Source organism: Fukomys damarensis, unplaced genomic scaffold (genome assembly GCF_012274545.1).
Source record: "Fukomys damarensis isolate Sample0158 unplaced genomic scaffold, DMR_v1.0_HiC HiC_scaffold_16, whole genome shotgun sequence".
Classification (NCBI taxonomy): domain Eukaryota; kingdom Metazoa; phylum Chordata; class Mammalia; order Rodentia; family Bathyergidae; genus Fukomys; species Fukomys damarensis.
The window spans coordinates 116,144,964-116,165,211 of NW_022900928.1; the positions used below are offsets into that span (position 1 = coordinate 116,144,964).

Genomic DNA, 20,248 nt, shown 5'->3' on the forward strand with positions numbered 1-20,248 from the left:
CAAAAAAAAAAAAAAAAAAAAAGCTATACACGGAAAGCTAATAGCTATCAATTCTGAGGCAGGGACTGCAAGTAATGTCTGAAGGGTAGATGAGTTTTTATTTAAATGTTGTATTTCCATTACTTGTGCTTACAGTTTCATCTTCTGTGAGGGCTTTGTGATATACCTACTAATTATGATTTCTATACTGCTGGGGGAAAACACAAGGTGGCTCCAGGTCAGGCTGCCAGGGTTCCTGCAGCTGGGAGAGTGAGACAAGTTGTAAAGACAAAGTGCTGTGACTATTTGGTTTTGATGCTAGGAAATAAATTTATACTGTTCACATAAAAATTCTGTTTTTGTTTGTTTGTTTTGGTTTTTTGAGACAGGGTCTCACTATGTAGTTGAGACTGACCTGGAACTCACTATGTAGCTCAGGCTGGTCTCAAACTCACAGCGATCCTCCTGCCTCAGCCTCCCAAGTGCTGGGATTACAGGAGTGCACCACCATGCCCGGCAGGTTTTGTTTGTTTTTAAAGGAAAAAAAAAAACATTTCTTTTTTAGCCATGAAGAGGGACCTACTGCTAAAAAACACAAAACTGAGGAGGGAGAAGCTTTCAGCATCTCTAGCCTGGCTGAAGGCAGTGTCACCAAGGTAAGGAGGGCTTTTCCAGTGTGTGTTCCCCTGTGCAGGGAGATTGGGGCTTTGGGCGGATGGTATCAGCTTTAGTGTTCTGTTAACTTACCATTTTAGGGCCATCTTATACTTCTTTCTTTCTAAATAATTTATAGAATATGGAAAATCTCAGTAATAGGTTTTTTTTCCCTTTCTTGTTACTGAGGATTGAATCCAGGGCCTTTGCAGTGAGCTATACTCCTGGCCCTTTTTAATGTTTTATTTTGAGACAGGGTCTTGTTAAGTCACTAAGTTGCCCAGGCTGAGCTTGAACTTGAGAACTTGAGATCCCCCTGCCTCAGCTTCCCTGGTGTACTGGCATTACAGTGCTTCCATTCCTGTAGTGGTAGCACTTTCTGTACAGATTTTTTTGTTGGTTTCATTTTTCAGGTTTCCCTTTAGTCAAAACGACAAGATAAGTGAAAGTTAATGATCTGAGTCTTACTCTCTCTTTTTTTTTTTTTTTGGTACCGGGGATTGAACTTGGGTCCTTGCACTTGCAAGGCAGGCCACCGAACCACTGAGCTGAATCCCCGGCCCTTATGATCTGAGTCTTACTCTCTAAAAATTTAAGTAGTATAACTTTCCTTTGTCCAAGTTGGGCAACTTAGTGAGAGCCTGTCTCAAAATTTTAAAAATAAATAAAATTAAATTAAAAGGACTGGGGATGTAGCTTAGTGAGAAGGCTCTGGGTTCAATCCCAGTTACTAGGAAAAAAAATTAATAGAAAAATCAAATGTTGATAAAGTGATTTGGATTTTGTTTTGATATTTTATAATGTAGGAAAAACTCATGATCTCTTTTGTTCCAAGAGCTTTTCTGCTTGCTATTGCAAAGCAAAATGCAAACAGTACATTTTGTACTAAGGTTCTCCAGCCCTAATCGGAACCCCATTGTTTTCTTTCATGTGAGCTGAGTGATGCTCAGGCCCTGTTAGGGTTGGGACCAGCAGATATAGTGATCAGAAAGTCCCGTATACCGTGGCTGAGAGTTGCATCTTTGTAGCACTTTCTCCTCTAGACTGCAGTAAGCCTTTGTACATGATCTTCTTTTGCTTGTTGGCAACATGTTCAGCTTGGGCATATTTGTGTGTTTTACTAAAACTTCAATTCTTATGGGCCAGCAGCAGTCCCACAAAGGGGCTATTGAGTGAATCAAGCATTATGCTGTTACTTCTCATGTCATCATAGTGGGACAAGTATATTTAGTGTGATCCCACACTAGAGCATCCTCCCATTCCTAATAGGTTGTGTATCTGGATATATAGGCAGCTGTACCACATAGATCCTTCAAGCTGAGATGGCTAGTGCCCAGCATTTTAGTACTTCTGACCTCTGGAAACAAGTCAGTTTGCATAAAGAAAGGTGAATTAAAGTAGACAGGGCAACTATGTGATCATTTAAATCTGCTAGCTTTTCACAGAGCCCTGGAAATGACAGTGTCACAAATGGCCTTCTCTTTGTCTTTAAGAGCACATTCACTTTCATTGCCTTAAGCTGTATTGCATTCTTTGGGGTGCTGACAGTAAGAGAAGTAACCTGCAGGTTCATTGTCTGTGATATTCTAGGTTGGAAGTGTGAATCCTGCTGAAAACTTCCGTGCACTAGTGAGACAGAAGAACGCCAGCTTTGAGGAAGGTGAGTGGTGTGCCATTGGCTTGGGGTTCAAGAGAGAGTACTTAATTAAGCTAACAATTTTAAAGTCTAGCTCAGTAACTGTACCCTTTTATTGCAGTTGCTGTATGTACATTTATCTGTACTGGCAGATCTTGATCATTTCTCTTATTAAGAAATGTTAACAAATTGTTTACTAGACAACATGAGCACATGAGGATAAATGCATTACAGGCCTGCCCAAAGAAAGAACTAATTTATAGGTCTCCCTGTTACAGAAACTTTGGGCCAGAACCATAGGACTTTTAGATCTACCTGTTGAAGTTCTTTGGGGTCTTAAGAATGAACTTGGATTGTATTATCTATTTTTGGAGGAACACAGTTCTTGTTCTAGTCCTGAGAGTTTAGGCCCCATTTGTAATAGTCCCTGAAAGACCTTGTTGCTGTCCCTAGATTTGATCCTTCTCAAATTGACTGCCTTCTCACATTTTTTAAAATCAGATATACCTATAATTCCATTTAAGCTGGGGTTAATATCAAAACAGCTTTTGGAGATGGATGGAGGGTGCAGGACCAATGTTCATTCACTTGACCATACTCTGGTACCTCTTCATTCATGCTATGGAAAGGGGAGCTGAAAGTGGTTCATCCTGAAACTTAGTGTACGGCACATATTGCATTCAGTTTTGGTGCCCAAAGTAAGGCCTGTTGGTGAGCTGCCTTCTGTGTGTGTGTTTATGTTCATGTATGCACAAAACTTTCTCTTCCAAACTGTTGGTATTTAAGGAGGAATACTGACTCTTAAGTGATTAGAAAGGCTGCTGCTTGGCAAAGGTTTAAGGCACCTTGCTACTTGCACTCCAGGAATCTGGCAAGGTGCCCAGACTTACTGTGCTGTTCCTCAACAGCAATTATCACCAGCTGATCCTCAGAGAGAGCAAATGATCTACCAGGCCAGTTCCTTTTGGCAGGAATGCCAAAGGCTAAGCCCATGAGAATTTCCTGAGGAAGATCAGCTTTGTCATCATAGTAATCTGCAGTCTTAATTGGGCTGTGTATGTTTTGAGTTTTGAGATGCAGGAAGAGCTTTTTGTCTTTCTAGGTGGTGCCATATAGGAGAAAAGATTTTTAGTTGTCACACAAAACGGAAACTTCAATTAGACAAGAGAAAGAAATTAAAGCAATAAAGATAGGAAAGGAAGAAGTTAAACTGTCATTATTTGCTGATGATATGATACTCTACATCAAAGACCCAAAAAACTCCACCAAAAGACTTCTAGACTTAATTGACAGATTCAGTAGAGTATCTGGATACAAGGTGAATACCCAAAAATCAATAGCCTTCTTATACACAAATAACAGTCTCACTGAGAGAGAAATAAGGGAAAAAATTCCTTTTACAATAGCATCCAAAAAAATGAAGAATCTAGGAATCAATCTAACAAAAGAAGCAAAAGATCTATACACTGAAAACTACAGCACTCTGAAAAAAGAAATTGAAGAGGATATAAAAAAATGGAAAGATATCCCCTGCTCCTGGGTAGGAAGAATCAACATAGTGAAAATGGCCATACTACCAAAACTGCTATATACATTCAATGCAATGCCAATTGAAATTCAACACTATATTTCACAGAACTAGAAAAAAGAATCCAAAAATTCATTTGGAACCACAAGAGACCTAGAATAGCAAAAGCCATTTTAGGCAATAGTCACATGGCACCAGGTGTAACAATTCCCAATTTGAAACTATACTACAAAGCCACTGTGATAAAAACAGCATGGTACTGCCAAAGAAATAGGCCTGAGGATCAGTGGAACAGACTGGAAGACACAAAAACAAACCCAGATGTCCTCAGCTACCTCATCTTTGAAAAAGAAGCTGACCATCCTCAGTGGAGGAAAGATAGCCTCTTTAATAAATGTTGTTGGAAAAACTGGATGTCAACCTGCCACAGATTAAAATTAGACCCTTATCTTTCGCCATGCACTAAATTAAAATCCAAATGGATTAAAGATCTAAATATTAAAACAGAAACATTAAACTTGCTGGAAGGTAAGTTAGGCAGAACTCTGGAAGACATTGGCATAGGAAAAGACTTTATGAACAAATCCTCCGTAGCACAGGAACTAGCATATAGAATCAACAACTGGGATCTCATCTTACTAAAAAGCTTCTGTACTTCAAAAGAAACCATCAGCAGAACTAAGAGACAATCTACAATGTGGGAAAAAAATTTTACCAGCTGTTCCTCACACAAAGGACTATTATCAAGGATATATAAAGAACTCAAAACATTATCAGTCCCCCCAAATATAAAGACCCGATTCAAAAATGGGCATCCGAAATGAACAGACATTTCTCAGACAAAGAAGTAAAAGCAGCAAGTAAATATATGAAAAAATGTTCCACATCACTGATCATTCAAGAGATGCAGATGAAAACAACACTGAGATTCCACCTCACCCCACAAAGAATGGCTGCTATCAAGAAATCACACAATAACAAATGTTGGCGGAGTTGTGGGGAGAAAGGAACCCTTCTGCATTGTTGGTGGGAGTGCAGACTGGTGCAACCATTATGGGAATCAATATGGAGATACCTCAAAGAGCTTGGACTGGAGGTTCCATTTGACCCAGCCATCCCTCTGCTGGGTATCTTTCCAAAAGAACTAAAAGAATCATATCACAGAGAAGTATGCACACCCATGTTTATAGCAGTACAGTTTGTAATAGCTAAATCTTGGAAACAGCCCATTTGCTCATCCGTTGGAAACTGGATAAAGATGTGGATTTTCTATAAAATGGAATATTACTCAGCCATAAAGAACGAGAAAATAGATTCATTCATAGGCAAATGGATACATATTGAAGATATACTCCTAAGTGAAATAAATAAGGCACACATGTGTAAATACCGAATAGTTTCCCTGTGTGAATAATCTGCAATAATACATAAGATCCTAATAAGATTACTGACATTTAGAAATGGGAAGAAAGGGGCTAAAGGTGTAGGGAAGGTGGGATGGGTAGGGGAAGGGTAATAAGGGAAAAGAAAAAAATGTGAGAATGAAAAGATGAAAGTAAAGTGTTTGTAGATGGGGAGGGGAGGAGGGGGTGAAGGGAGGGCAGAGGTAAGGGGAAAAAATGAGAATCAAGACTTGTCATGTAGAGGTACAAGATCCCAACAATGAATATAACTACTGTATCCCTAAAATGTACCAATAAACTCAATTAAAGCTGGAAAAAAAACAAACACGGAAACTTTACGTAATTAGCAGAAGGAAATCCAAAATTCAAAGTGAACGTTCCAGAAAGATTGGTGGTGGCAGCAGTGCTTCAGAATTTCCCTCTTTCATGAATTGGGTTGATCACAAGAGACTTTTATTGTGTAGTATCTTTGTGTTGTCTGTTTCGCTGTATATTGTGACTCCATTTGGAAGAAGGCAGACAAGCCACTGTATCCTGTTGTCTGTCATGATCATTGTGTTTTTGAAGAAAAATTTAGAGCTTCTTAGCTTTAAGTGCTTGTTATCAGTTACTTCTACTAGTCAGGGTCCAAGATCCTCTTCCTGTAAGTGACCAGTCTCTGGTAGTATAGGCATGTTTTTTTTCAGGGATTAAATCTACCTGGGAGGGTCATTATGTGGTATCCAGTATTTATTTGGTGTCTGCCATGTGCAAAGCACTGTGCTAGCACTTTGTTATTTTGTTTCATTTACCCTGCCTAACAATCTTGCAAAGTCCCATGAGGAAGTGGAGAAAATGTTAGCACTTTAATAGCTACTGAATTTTCTGAAAGAGAGAAAAAAAAATTTTTTTTTTGAGAATTGTTTTTATTGGGAAAATACTTTGACTGGTTCCTAGGGGAGAAAATGAATCTCTGTCCATTGTCTTGGTGGTCAGCCAATGCTGAAGCTTGAGAGAAAAGGGAATTGCCTCAGCTTCATAGATGGAGAAAACCTGGAGCTAGTTGAGGAAAAGGGTGGGAGAAGGCAAGAAGAGGGACAAGTGAGTGAATTTACACAGGAGCATAGAGTTCCAAACAGGTCCCCAAGTTATGACCAGAAATACCACTGCCTTTAAAATTCTAGATTTGTATTCTCTCTAGGGGGAAACTGGTAGAGAGGCAATTTGGTGTTTGGAATTTTTTCAGACTTGGCAGAGAAAGCATCTGTGAACATAAGAGACCAGACTCTTAGGGACCATAAGAGAATAAATTTGTGGGAATTTGTTCAGTCTTAGGAAAATATGGTTGAAGTTGAGGATTTAAAATTGAATTCTGTAAGATTAACAAGGGTGAGTGGACCCAGATGTCATTTAAGTTGCAGTAAGTTATTATCTCCATTTTATCAATGGAAAAATTTTAAATGGGAAAAGCTAGACTTCCCCCAAACCACAAAGGAATCCAAACGTATGTCTCTTTAACATACTGGATTGCTCTTCTTAGCCAGCTATTTCTTTTGTTTTCTGATGGCCTCCTTTCCTACACTAAATAAGATTGTAAGGTTATATATCTGAAACCTTGTGCCTGTCCATAGGTGGGACTTTGACTAGTTCTGTCCTTTAACTTTGAATGTGACTTTGAGTCCTAGCACATTGCTAGTGTGATAGTGGATGTCTTCTGTATCTCCATCTAGGTCTTGGTGAGTCTGGCTCTTCAGTGATGCCACAAAACTCACAGTTTCCACAGAGCTGTCAGAAAAGTGGGACTACCTACTTGTTAGCCTCATAATTTTGCTTTGTGGCTCTCAAGGCTTCCCTTTTTATCCATTCCTCTGTTTCCAGCTCCAGAAATGTTGTGTCTTCATTGCTAGTCCTGCTTTTGTTTTTCTGATTGGTTATTTCTTTACTAAGCCCTTTTATGAGCCAAGACTCACTTCCCTTGTCCACCCAAAGAATACCAAAGAATACTTTGTCCAGATTTTAAGTGGCCTTCCTGGTAGTGACCTCCTTTATCCCTCCAAACAATATACCTTTGTCTAGGGAGGGAAGAGACATCCAAACTCTTGATTCAGTTGCCAAAAGTGTGACTACCAATACATAGTTGGTAAGATTATTTTACTTTTGGATAGAACTTGGCTATTTTACCGGTTGATGAAAACTAAAACATGGGTGTGGTTATTTTCTGTTGGCCCTAATTGTAGTATTAGTCACACTGAGAGTATGATGATACTGTCTCCTGATTCCAGTATTCTACAGTCCAAAGCTACAAGCTATACACTTTATTACCTTCTGGTTTTCAGTGTGAGTGATGTTTCTTTTTCTAACTTTACTGACAGAATACATAGCTCACATTCTGAACGTTAGGCAACATGGTCTGCCTGGCTGCTTGTGCTTCTGTGCACTGTTTTTCGCACCATCTCGGGTACTTTCCTTTTCCAGTCCCTTTCCTCTTTCCTTGCGATCTGCCCTGTTGTTCTCTCACTACAATTTTCAATGGAGAAGTTCTTGGGTGTGCCTGTGTAGATAGTAATCATCTATCAATTATGAAAGTAGGGTCATTTCTCTATACTCCTTATTTGTAAATGACGGTGTCTCTATCATCTTTGATCTATTTTATGTAGTTATGGGTTCCACTCAGTTCTCAGAATCTCCTCACCTTGAGTTTGTCCGCTTGTTTGAAAGTACTCCTCCACCCAGTTTATCAACAGAGCTGCTGAAGTACACCGTGGATTTCTAACTTCTTACCCGTTTCCTACTTTACTTAGAAAGAGTGCTAAAATGATCAAAAGTTAGCAAATTGGAGAAGAAAAAACATTATCTCAGTCTTCCACACCATTCCTGTGTGATTGAGATATGTCTGATTTTATATATTCCCACTGAGTATGTGTCATTATGTAAAATAGAATGTTCCTGATGTGTCAGAAACAAGTCTCTGGGAGCCTGCCAGTCAGAAAAGATAGATATATGGAGACAGCTAATAGGTTGGGATGTAATTTATTTTATAATGACATAATTCTATTTTTTTGTGGATCTTTATTTTGCATCTCATAGTCTGTAATAGGCTTCTTGATAGTAACTGGCAGAGCTCAATTCTACCAAGATGCATTGACAAAAGCATGATTAGTTTAAAACAAACAAACAATCAAGCAAACTGTGAAGAGATCTTGTAAAAGAATGGCACAGACCCCCAAACAGCTGCTGTTTAGTATTACATTTACCATTATTCGAGTAGCAGTTTGCACCTGTTTGATTAGAAGGTATCAATTTATTCTGTGGCTGCTGAGATATTTCTCTCATTTTTCTTTCCTTTTTCTTTGGATCAGATCCCATGTGCAGAGCAGTTTATTTATTTATTTATTTATTTTAATTGTATTTATTTTTTTGATAAAGGGGATCAAACTTGGGTCCTTGTGCTTGAGAGGCAGGTGGAGGAACCACTGAGCTAAATCCCAGGCCCTACACAGGGATTGAACTTTGGTCCTTGTGCTTGAGAGGCAGGTGGCAGAACACTAGCTAAATCCCGGGCCCGAGCAGTTTATTTCTATAGATTGTGTAATTTTATGTAACCCTAAAATTGTGGATCTTTAGCATTGCAGTGTAGGAGAAATTTCCTCTGTATGGGGTGTGTGTGTGTGTGTGTGTGTGTGTGTGTGTGTGTGTGTGTGTGTGTGTGTGTGTTTGTGTTTGTAATTGGCCTGGATTTGTGTGATCTTGAGTATAAGTTATCATATCTGTCCAGATAAGCAGATAAAATTGTGGCCTTTGTCTATACAGAGCTGGTCAATTTAAGAAAAACAAATTCTGAGCATTTTAAAAGAATGCTATTAAATACAATGACTAAAATTTTAAACCTCTTCAGACCTATAAAATATTTTTTTTAAAAAAACAGCCTGACATACTTTTGTTAATCTTTTTTCAAAATAGCATCAGTGCATCTAGTCATGAAGGAGAAAATACAGTACATGATTGCTGATTCTAGATGTTGGGTCTATACTTTATATTTTTAACTGTTTTTACTTGTACTTTACTGGTTACTTTTGACTCATTTTAAATTGTTAAACCCAGAACTTGATGAGCCAGCCTTATTTTCTGACTCATTGATTAAGACAAGTCATCTCCTTCTAACTCAAAAATCAGTCTGTTTAGAATCCTGGAGGACACCTGCTGAAAGGATGTATTATTATTTGACATGGTAATTATATATCAGTGGTCCTTAGTGTCTTGTTTGTCTTGCATGAGGGTGGACGGAGACCCAGAATAGTTAGGATGACTTTCCAAAGATTATGGCAGTTGTATAGAAGACACTGGATCAAATCCAGCGAGCTCATTCTTGGCCTTTTGTGGCTAAATGTCTTCATTGGCTGCACACCTATCATTAGATGGCACACAGCAGTACCTTGAAGTATACATTTTAATATAAAACTCATCAGCCAGATAATTAAAATGAAATCATTGAAATAAAAAAGACATGACATAGAATCCAAAGACCGTTATACACACATAACCATTGTGAAAGTATTTTAACTTTTCAGCTCTCCATAAAAGGCTTCCATCTCTTACTCTGTTCCTAAAATCATTTCAAGTTCCTGTCAATCCATGTACCAGAATATCCCTAAGTATAGGGTATGGCTTTTGGAAAATGTGGCCTGCCTATCTCTTAAGAAAGAAAGATAACTGGTATCATAAAAATGAAAGCATGTATGTGATTGTTATGTTCTCAGTGAACATTTAGATTTCTCCTGAGAGCATTCAAGGAAGTCTGTATGTAATATACCACAGAGATCCTGTTTTCTCCCAGTGTTTGGTTTTCTCATGCTATGTAATAAAGTGGTTTGCCTTAAACCCGCTGAGTAATGTTTCTCTTTTTATGTTGAAAATGGGAAAGATATCTTTCCAAACTCTGGCTGAAAATGTGGATCTTATGAACACTTTTCCTTGTTAAAACAACCAGAAGATCTCAGAGTCCATTTAAACCTTGATTTCACATTCTGAACCTCCAGGTTGTGTTGATGACCTGCACCGTCAGTATAACAAGGCACAAAGCCCACAGGTAGCTTTTAATGAAATGCAGAATTTAGGGGTTCTTATAAGAAATCAACTTTCTTCTGGATTACCTTTGCAGTAAATGCACGAGTGTGATTTGTGAATCACAAAGCTTCACAAAGGACTTAGTCATGGCAATTTGGATTTCTCTAACTCCTTAAAATTATGTGATTCTTCCTTGCATGGTAGATCATTGTCATTCAGGCACTGCTCTTGGTTCTCCTTAAATTAAGCTGTCTTCAGGATAACTTCTTAAGCCCAGCTGGTTGAAAAGGAAACTGATTTCAGATTGTGCTGATGTGCAAACTGCTTTAATCAATGACTTAAAGTGACTGCTTGTGGCAAACAACAGAAGCTCTTAACCAATTAAGATGTTTAGGAAAGGATAGTAGACTTTTGTTAAAATAGGCACCCATCAGCTGTAATGTGTTAAGAGGAGTCTAGAAACAGCTTGGAGTCCCACTTAAATGTAATAAAAGTATTTTGGCTCTCTCCTTTCAAATTGCAAGCCCAAGGCCAAAAATATGCTGACACAGAAAGAAGTGACAAGTATAATTTGGCACAGTTAGTCTTTACTCTTGTCTATGAATGTCTACATAAAACTTAAAAAAATAGCCCTTGCATGGAGCATCTTGGATTCAGTGGGCCACCTGGATCAGCCCACTGCAAATAAGGACACAGAGGAGAGGTTGGGTTGGAGACCCATCACATGCTGAGTATCTCCTTTGGGGAGTACCCAGTGGGGGTGGTGGTGGTCAGAATAGGTCCCTGCCCCTGTACAGCTCCACTATCTAGTGGAGGAGGAATGTTATTAGAATTGTTGTTAGAAACGGGCTTGTATTATAAGTAACAAGAATGAATGGATTTCATTAGTTTTTCTGTTTATTGTGATATCATACAGGCAAAAATATTTTATTTGCAAAAAATTATATTGAAGAATAAAACCTGTTTGCTCTTCAGTTCACCTGAAGAAAAAAATTACTAATAAAAATATAGATAGATAGATAGATCTGCTTACTTCTTTGGCCTGAAGAGGATTGATTCTGATATAGAACATGGTTTTAACAGGGATTAATAATATTATCAGCATGGCCGGGGATTTAGCTCAGTGGTTCAGTGGCCTGCCTTGAAAGCGCAAGGACCTAAGTTCAAAGAATATTATCAGCACAGGTATCTTTGGAAATGGGAGAAAAATTAACTTTAAAAAAAATTAGAGCCCTTCTTCATATAAGAGCAATCTTTTAATGGTTACTCTTGGAATCTAGTGGTGGTTTCTTGTACATTAAGGATAAAATTTACAGTTTGAGCTTTGTTATTCTGTAGTGGAAATGTATAGTATCTCCCTACTATTCATAGTAGATCTCTATAGATTTCTTTGATAAATTACACTAATTTATTGCCAGTTTTTAATAGCTTTATTGAATAAAATTTCTTACTATGAAGTGTACTTGTATGTACAATTTTGTGATCTTTATAAATTTAAAGAGTTATATAATTATCACCACAATCCAGTTAAATATTTTCTTTGTCCTATAAAGTTCTCCGTGCCTGTTTGTGTCTACTCTTGCTTCATATTCTTACAACTTCTGCTGTTTCTATAGATATGCTTTTTTAGGAACTTTCACATAAATGGAATCAGTCAATGCAGTATTTTGCATCTGGCTTCTTTTAGCATGTTTTTGAGGTTTGTCAGTGTCGTGGTGTCTGTTAATAGTTCATTTCTTTTTTTAGGACTGAGTAATATTTCATTGTATTAATGTGTCACACTTTTTTATCCATTCACCAGTTGATGGGCATTTGGATTGTTTCTAGTTTGGGAGTATTAAAAATGGTGCTTCTGTGAACACTTACATACGTGTATGTTTGCATATTTTTGTTTTTGGTGGGCAGGAGTAGCATGCTGGGCCACATGGAATATTTATGTTTAACTTTCTAAGCTCAGTCAGTCTTTAAAGGTAGCATAACATTTTCTAGTCCTACCAGCAAAACATGAGGGCTTCACTTTCTTCGTATACAATCCCTAATACCACTTCTGTTGCCAGTCATTTCAGTTATAGATAATTGAAACTAACTAAAATTGGCTGTGTTTTTGTCTGTCTGTCTGTCTGTCTTTCTTTCTTTTGAGACAGGGTCTCACTATGTATGTGAGACTGACCTGGAACTTACTATGTAGCCCAGGCTGGACTCGAATTCACAGTGATCCTCCTGCCTCAGCCTCCCAAGTGCTGGGATTACAGGCATGCACCACCACACCTGGCTGTGTTTTTGTATTTCATTGTCATACTTATTTGTAGTTCTTATTTAGCCATTCATATATCTTTTTGTGGCATGACTATATGAATGTTTTGAACACTTTTATTAGGATTTCTTTTTTTTTTGGTACCAGGGATCAAATTCGGGACCTTGTGCTTGCAAGGCAGGCGGCGGCACCACTTAAATCCCTGGCCCAAGGATTTCTTTTATTTATTTTTGAGACAGGGTTTTGCTCTGTAATTCAGGCTGGCCTTGAACTCACTGTGTAGCCCAGGCTGGCCTTGAATTTGTGGCAATGTCAGCCTCCCAAGTGCTGGGATTACAGGTGTGTGGCACCATGCCTGGTTCTTTTGTTATTGAGATGTGGAGAGTTCTGTATATATTCTAAATATGAGTCCTTTATCAGATAATAGGATTTGCACATATTTTTTGCCAGTGTCTGTAGCTTAACTTTTTAAAAAATAGTGCCTTTTAAAGTGTAAAGTTCTTAATTTGGATGAACTCCACTTCACCATTTTTTTCTTTGTGGATTGTTGTTTTGGTGTTATATATAAGAAATCTTTACCTAAGCCAAATCACAAAGATTTTTCTTTTATGTTTTCTTCTGAAAGTCTTATATTTTTTAAAATTATGTCTACATTTAGTTGATTTTTGAGAACTGGTAAAAGATAAGGGTTTAGGTTTATTGTTTTACTTGGGGATAACCAATTATGGCATGATTTGTTAAAAAATACTCTGTTCCCATCAAATTACCCTTGCATATTTGTTTAAAAATCAATTAACTATAGATTTAAGTATTTAGTTCTGTATTCTTCAGTGTATTACACTGATTTATATGTCTTCATTTCATTAGTATACTGCTTTATTATAAATTGTAAGTTTTGAAATCATGAAGTCTTCTAGCTTTGTTCTTTTGTAAAATTATGTTAGTTATTCTCTTAAATTTTTTTATTAGTACACATTTGCAATGACAATGATTTTATTCATTGTAGGGCAGTCAGCACATGTACCAACTTAGCACATCTTAATACTTTTTACATCCCTTTTTCCTCCTCTCCTTCCCCTCTCTCCATCTCTTGGTCCCCTTCCCGTTTGAGAAATATCTGATTCCTGTTATCTGCCCTTTATTTTGCTTTTTAATTTATATTTTGGATTTCTAAGATAAGAGAAATCATGCAATATTTAAGCTTGTGTGTCTGATGTAGTTCGCTTAACATTATGGTCTCAAATTTCATCCATTTTCCTACAGATGACTAAAATTTACGCTTCTTTATAGCAGAGTACTACTCCATCGTGTATAAATACCACATGTGTATAAATACCACATTTTTTAAATCATTCATCTGTTGATGGATATATAGGCCACTTAATGAGATTTAGCTATAATGATTTGTGCTGCTATAAAAATATGGGTATCCATATATCACTGTAATATAATGTCTTTAATACTTTTGGGAAGATACCTAGAAGGGGACTGGCTGGGTCAAATGGAATTTGTATATATAATTTTATTTGGAATCTCCATACTGATTTCCATAACAGTTGTACTAGTTTGCATTCCCGCCCACAATGTAGAAGGGTTCCTTTTTTTATGCAGCCTCACCAGGATTTGCTGAAATTTGATTTCTTGATGATAACCATTTTTTCTGGACTAAGATGGAATTTCAGTGTTGTTTTAATTTGTATTTCTGTAATAGCAAGAGAGGTTGGACATTTTTTTCATGTATTTATTGGCCATTTGTACTTCTGAGAAGTGTCTGTCTAATCATTTCAGTTGCCCATTTTTTTGATTGGGTGTTTTATTTGGGAGGACTGATTTTTTTCCTTTTAGGAAAATTAATATTTCCTAAATATTAATCTTTCTGGGGAGTAGCTGGCAAAACGTTTTTCCTGTTCCACAGGTTGTCTCTTTACTCTTGTTTTCCTGGCTGTGCAGAACCTTTTAAATTTGCAATAATCCTATTTGCTTTTTCTTGATGTTGTTTATTGTACAGTTGGGCATCTTTTTCAGAAAGTCGTTGTCTTCAAAGTTTTGGCTGTTTTATCTTCCAGTAGGTTATTTCTGTTTTAATATTTAGATCTTTGGTCCATTTTTATTTTAGGTTAGTATATGCTGAGATATGAGTCTAGATTCAGTCTTTTAGCCAGTTTTCTTAGTACTATTTGTTAAAGAGGTTGTCTTTCCTCCAGTCTATGCTTTTGGCCCCTTTGTCAAATTTCAAATGGCTGAATATGCCTGGGGTTGTTTCTGTATCCTCTGTCTTGTTCCATCAGTCCACATGTCTGTCTTTTTGACAGTACCATGCTATTTCTATCTTTAGTTTAAGCTCTGACCTTTATAATTTTCTTTCTTCTACTATCTTGGATTGTTCTTGTTTCCTAGGATCTTGAGGTGCATCAGTAGGCTATTTATTTTGGCTCACTCTGTGTTTGTGATGTGGGCTTTCACAGCTGCCAACTTCCCTCTTAGGACTGCTTTCATTGTGTCCTATAGGTTCTAGTATATTGTACTGCTATTATCATTTGTTTCTATGAACTGTTTAATTTCTTCCTTGGTTTCTTCTGTGACTCATTGTTTATTCAAGAGTGTATTGGTTAGTCTCCATATATTTGCATAATTTCTGTGGGTTTTTTATTCACACATTTGTAGTACATAATGATCAAATTCTTTGTGCGGATGTATGTACATAACACATCTTAATACTTTTTTTTGGTGCTGGGGATCGAATTAATACTTTTTTATCTCCCCCATCTCTTGATTTACAAAAGAACTACCTCCCTATTTCCTGTTACTTTTCATTTTGTTCTTTACTTATATTTTGGGTTTCTCATATAAGAGAAATCGTGACATTTAAATTTGCTCTTTTGCAGTTGATTTCTAATTTCATTACACTATGATCTGATAATATACATGGGATTATTTAGATTCTTTTGTGTTGAAGCATATTTTATTGGCTGATAGGTCTGTTTTGGACAAATTCTTCTGAAAAGAATCTGTATTGTTGGGTGGAGCACTGTAGATACCTATTAAATCCTCTTGTTCAGAGGTGTTGTTCTACTCATATTTCTTTGTTGATTTTTTTTTATGTCTAGTTGATCTATGTGTCAAAGATGTTCAACTCATATTTCTTTGTTGATTTTTTTTATGTCTAGTTAATCTATGTGTGAAAGTGCAGTATTGAGGTCACCCACTATTATGTTGATGTTTATTTGATTTTTGACCCTTGCTTCTTTCCCAAGATCCAACCACTTCTATTAATTTGGGGGAGGGGAAGGTACAATGTAACTGGCCTAGCACTGATTTCTCCAGAAATGAGTTGCTGTATTATTGATGACACAAAGACAAACCAGATATTGGCATACAGTAAAAACCAATTAATAGAAAAAAGTATACCACTTTGACAGTATCAACAAAATCAGCAGCAATGACAGAGTCAAAGACACCCTGGATATTGACATACTAGGTGAGCCAAAAAATGCTACTACTATACCACCCTTAACAATAGAAAAGGGATCTGTAATTATAGACACAAAGACAAACCAAATATTAACACAGTAAATATCTACTAAATGCAACAACTATTCCACCATTAACAGTAGAAAAGAATTCAATGATAATAGCATACAGTTAACTAAATATCTAAAGATTTAAAAATTTTTTATTTTTATTAAATTTATTGGTACATTTTAGGTATACAATATAGTTACGTTCATCATTGGGATCTTGTACCTTTACATGACTTATCTTGGTTCTTAATTTTCTCCGTTCCCCAGCCCACCCATCAGCCCCTCCACCCTTCCTTGTTTGCAAAGACATTGTTTCCATGTTTTCCCTTTTAGCTTATTTTTTCTTTTCCCTTTTTACCTTCCCCCCGCCTCCCACTTCCTCTACTCTTTTAGACTTTTCTTCCTATTGCACAGTATCAATTATATCTAAAGATTAAGGAAACTAGGGCTGGGGATTTAGCTCAGTGGTGCTAACGCTTACAAGTGCAAGGTCCTGAGATTGATCCCCCCGCAAAAAAAGATTAAGGAAGCTAAATACTAATACAAGTGAAAATGCAGCTGGTGGGAAAGAGAAAAATAAAAGAAGTAAATTTTTAAAAGTTTAGAAAAGGAACATGAGAAAGGAGAGAATAGTGAGATAAAGGATGCTATTAAGCAGTAAAAGAAAATTAAGAGAATTAGAGAAAGCTAACAGAAAAGAACAAACAAGGGGAAAAAAAAACCCCCAGTGAAATAAAGAAATATGAGAAAAAAGAAAACAACCTCTCAAAAAAATGAAAAGAGAAAAGAGTCCTCCCCACATTACTCTGTTTTTGAATAATTAGTTTCTTTCCAGGGTCTGAAGTACTGGAATCTACTGGTTCTGGGAGTGGGATAGTGAGTTACTTCTGAGACCTTGTTTGTTTCCATACTAAGTTTTATGCTTACTCCTGCCCCGCCTTTCCTGCTGGGTGTAGTTGGTCAGTGGTGTCCAGTTTAGGGTTACATTCAACTCCCTACTTCTGGTTTCTACATCAGACCACTCACTGAGCTTTGTGTTGGATGTCAGCAATGGGGTGGAAGTTCAAGCAAATGACTGAACTCAATGCCAGCGCTTTGAGACCCATTCCTCTCTGAAAGCCACAGATGACCAGCCCGGTTTCTTGCCACCGAGGGCAGGAACCCTGTGCCCTTCCAGTCTTAGCTTAATCTACTCAGATGATCAATGTTTGGCCTGTGTCTTCTCTGTGGCCATCTCATGTGAGTGTCTCCCATCTAGTCATTGTGGGGTGACCCCTGAAACCCTGAAGTGAAGTATTTCTGCAGTGCAGTCTTAAACGATTAACCCCATCCCAAAGCAGCTGCTGATTAAAATGTCAAATATGGTGAACATAGCACTGGATTTCTTGTCCAACTCTAGCCTGCCATGTGGAAGGTGTCGTGTTCAGAATAAAACCCTGCACTATTTTTGCAGTTTACAATAACCATGGGCCTTTCTTGGGCGAGTGCTGCTGGTCCAGTTCATTATTTCTCTCTGGAGGTACTGATCCTCTCCAGGCTTACCTTATGTTAGTGGAAACAGATCTGTAATCTTAGTACTGAGGAGGCTGGGGCACGAGGATAGCTGTGAGTTTGAGGCCAGCCTGGATACATAGTGAGTTAAAGGCTGATGTGACCTACATAGATCCTCTCCCCCCCAAAAAAATTTGTGTGTGTGTGTGTGTGCATGTGTGTGTTCATGAGGGATATCTGTATAGAATGTCTGGTGATGTCTTTGGCTTTTTTATAAAAGAAATATTAAACTCAGAAGGAGGCAGGAATTTCTTTTGCTTCTTTTCAGGATTTGTATTATTTCTTTACATATTTGATAGGATTCACTATGAAACCATCTGTGCCTGGGTTCCTTGTGGGAAGTTTTTTATAAATGATAATTCAGTTTTTTTACTTATAAATCTAGTCATATTTTTATTTCTTTTTGAATGAGTTTTAGCAATTTTATAAGAATTTTTCCATTTTATCAAAGCTGTGTAATTTGTTACATCATTGTTCATATATTGTTCTCATATGATTTTTTGAGTTCTGTTTCCTATTTTATTCCTGATTTTGATATTTTATATCTTCTCTTTTTCTTGGTATGTCTAGATAAAGGGTTGTTGATTTTATCTTTTCAAGACCCTAGCTTTTGGGCTGGGGATGTAACTCAGTGGTAGAGTACCTGTCTAGCCTGCATGGGGCCCTGGGTTCGACATTTAGTACCGCAGGGGAAAAATCCTAGCTTTTAATTTTATTCATTTTTCTCCATTATCATTTTTCATTTAGTTAATATTTACTTTATTATTCCTTTTCTTTTGCTTGCTTTGAATTTAATTCACTGTTTTTCTTGTTTCTTAAAGGAGAAGCTTAGATGATTGATTTAAAACCTCTTTTCTGATATAGGCATTTTAAGCTGTACATTTCCCTCTAAGTAGCCCTTTAGCTGCACACCATAAATTGTGATGTGCTATATTTTCATTTTCATTCAGTTCAAATATTTCACAATGTCTTTCATGACTGTTTCTTTTTTATCACCATCATTGCCATCATCATCATCATTTAGAAGTGTATTTAAAAATTTGCAAATTTTTTTCATTAAGTTTATTGGTAATTTTTAGGTATACATTATAGTTACATTCATCACTGGGATCTTGCACCTTTACATGATGTATCTTGGTTCTTATTTTTCCCATACCCCTGGCCTCCCTTCACCCCCTCCACCCTTTCCTATTTACAAAGCCTTTCTTTACATTTTTTTCCTTGTCTCATATTTTTTCTTTTCCCTTCTTTCCTTTCCCCTTCCCTTCCTACTTCCCCTACTCTTTTAGCCCTTCTTGTTTCACAAAAAATATCAAAATATTGAGGATTCCCTAAATTTCTTTTTGTCATTGATTTTTAATTTCATCCTGTTGACTGAAGAATGTATTTTGAATGCCTCCAATCCTTTTATATTTATAGAGATTTGCTTTATGGTCTGGCTTGTTTTGTTCTGACAAATGTTTCGTTTCTTTGGGCTTTGCAGAGAATGTACATTCTACTGTTGTTGGGTCAAGGGATCTGTAACTGTCAGGTCCGTTTGGTTGATAGTTCAAATCTGTCTTTGTTGATTTTTTTTGTTTGTTTTTTTTTTTTTTTTTTTTTTTTTTTTTTTTTGGTACTGGGGATTGAACCTGGGTCCTTGCGCTTGCAAGGCAGGCCACCGAACCACTGAGCTAAATCTCTGGCCCTCTATGATGTTTTGAGTATTGAAAATTAACCTTAAGACCTTATGTGTTAGCAAGGCCTTTATAATCTTTTCTTCATCTAGGCTACCAAAAAAGAAGGGTACCAAAAAGAAAATATTGTTAGTTTGTATAATAGAGGATATTATAAATAAAAGTCTTCAGGTATTGGAGTTTTTAAAAAACTTAACATAGCTGAGACAAGAGAATGGCAAGTTCAAGTCAGGTCTGGGCAATTTAGTAATTTACCAAGACCAAGTCTAATTATAAATAAGAAAAAAAAGGGTGGGGATGTAGCTTGGTGTGAAGACCCTGAGTTCAGTTCCCAGTATTGTGAAAAAGAAAAAGAAAACTAACCTTGCTTAGATGCATGTAATACAAGTTTAAGTTCATTGTTTAGAATCCTCTGCTTCATGATTGAGCGTTAGTAAAAGATAAGCTGACAACTTGTTAGAGCACAAAGATGATTAGTTGTGAAAAATGAAAAGTGATTTTAATGATGGTGGATATTCTAGTATGAAGTCTTAGACCAGTGTTTACATATTTGGAAAATATGTAAGTTCATTCTGTCATTTTTTCTTCTTTTGTGCCATTTTCCTCAAGCATGTGTTTATTTTGTTCATTATTTATTTTATACACTGAGAAGAAAATATGTATGGAATAATTAAGGTTCACTTATCCAATTGTTTGCTCCATTTCTTTTTTCAATATTAAAAATTGATAGATAACTTAAAATGGAACATACTAATGTGGTAACATGATGTTTTGATACATTGTGCAATATTTAAATCAGCTTTGCTTTCTCAAATATTTTTTTTTTTTATGGCAAAAACTTTCAAAATCCTTTCTTCTAGCCTTTTTAAATATGCAGTATGTTATTGTTATCTGTAGTCACTCTACTGTGTAAGAGCATACCTGAACCATACTCTTTCCTAACTATAACTTAGCCCCATTTCTTATTACTCTTAGGTGAACTGCGGTGAAACCAGTGAGACTT

At 36.8% G+C, this 20,248-nt stretch overlaps 1 protein-coding gene across 5 annotated transcripts in view; it reads left to right on the top strand.

Moving 5' to 3' along the window:
* Tmem169 (transmembrane protein 169) overlaps positions 1-20,248 on the top strand; it is a 124,995-nt gene that overhangs the window by 67,135 nt on the left and 37,612 nt on the right. For all 5 annotated transcript variants that reach the window (XM_033764611.1, XM_033764609.1, XM_033764610.1 and 2 more), the window contains 2 exons: positions 545-635; positions 2,224-2,293. In XM_033764611.1, coding sequence (XP_033620502.1) covers positions 545-635; positions 2,224-2,293 — 161 coding nt within the window. The remainder of the gene's footprint in view (positions 1-544; positions 636-2,223; positions 2,294-20,248) is intronic.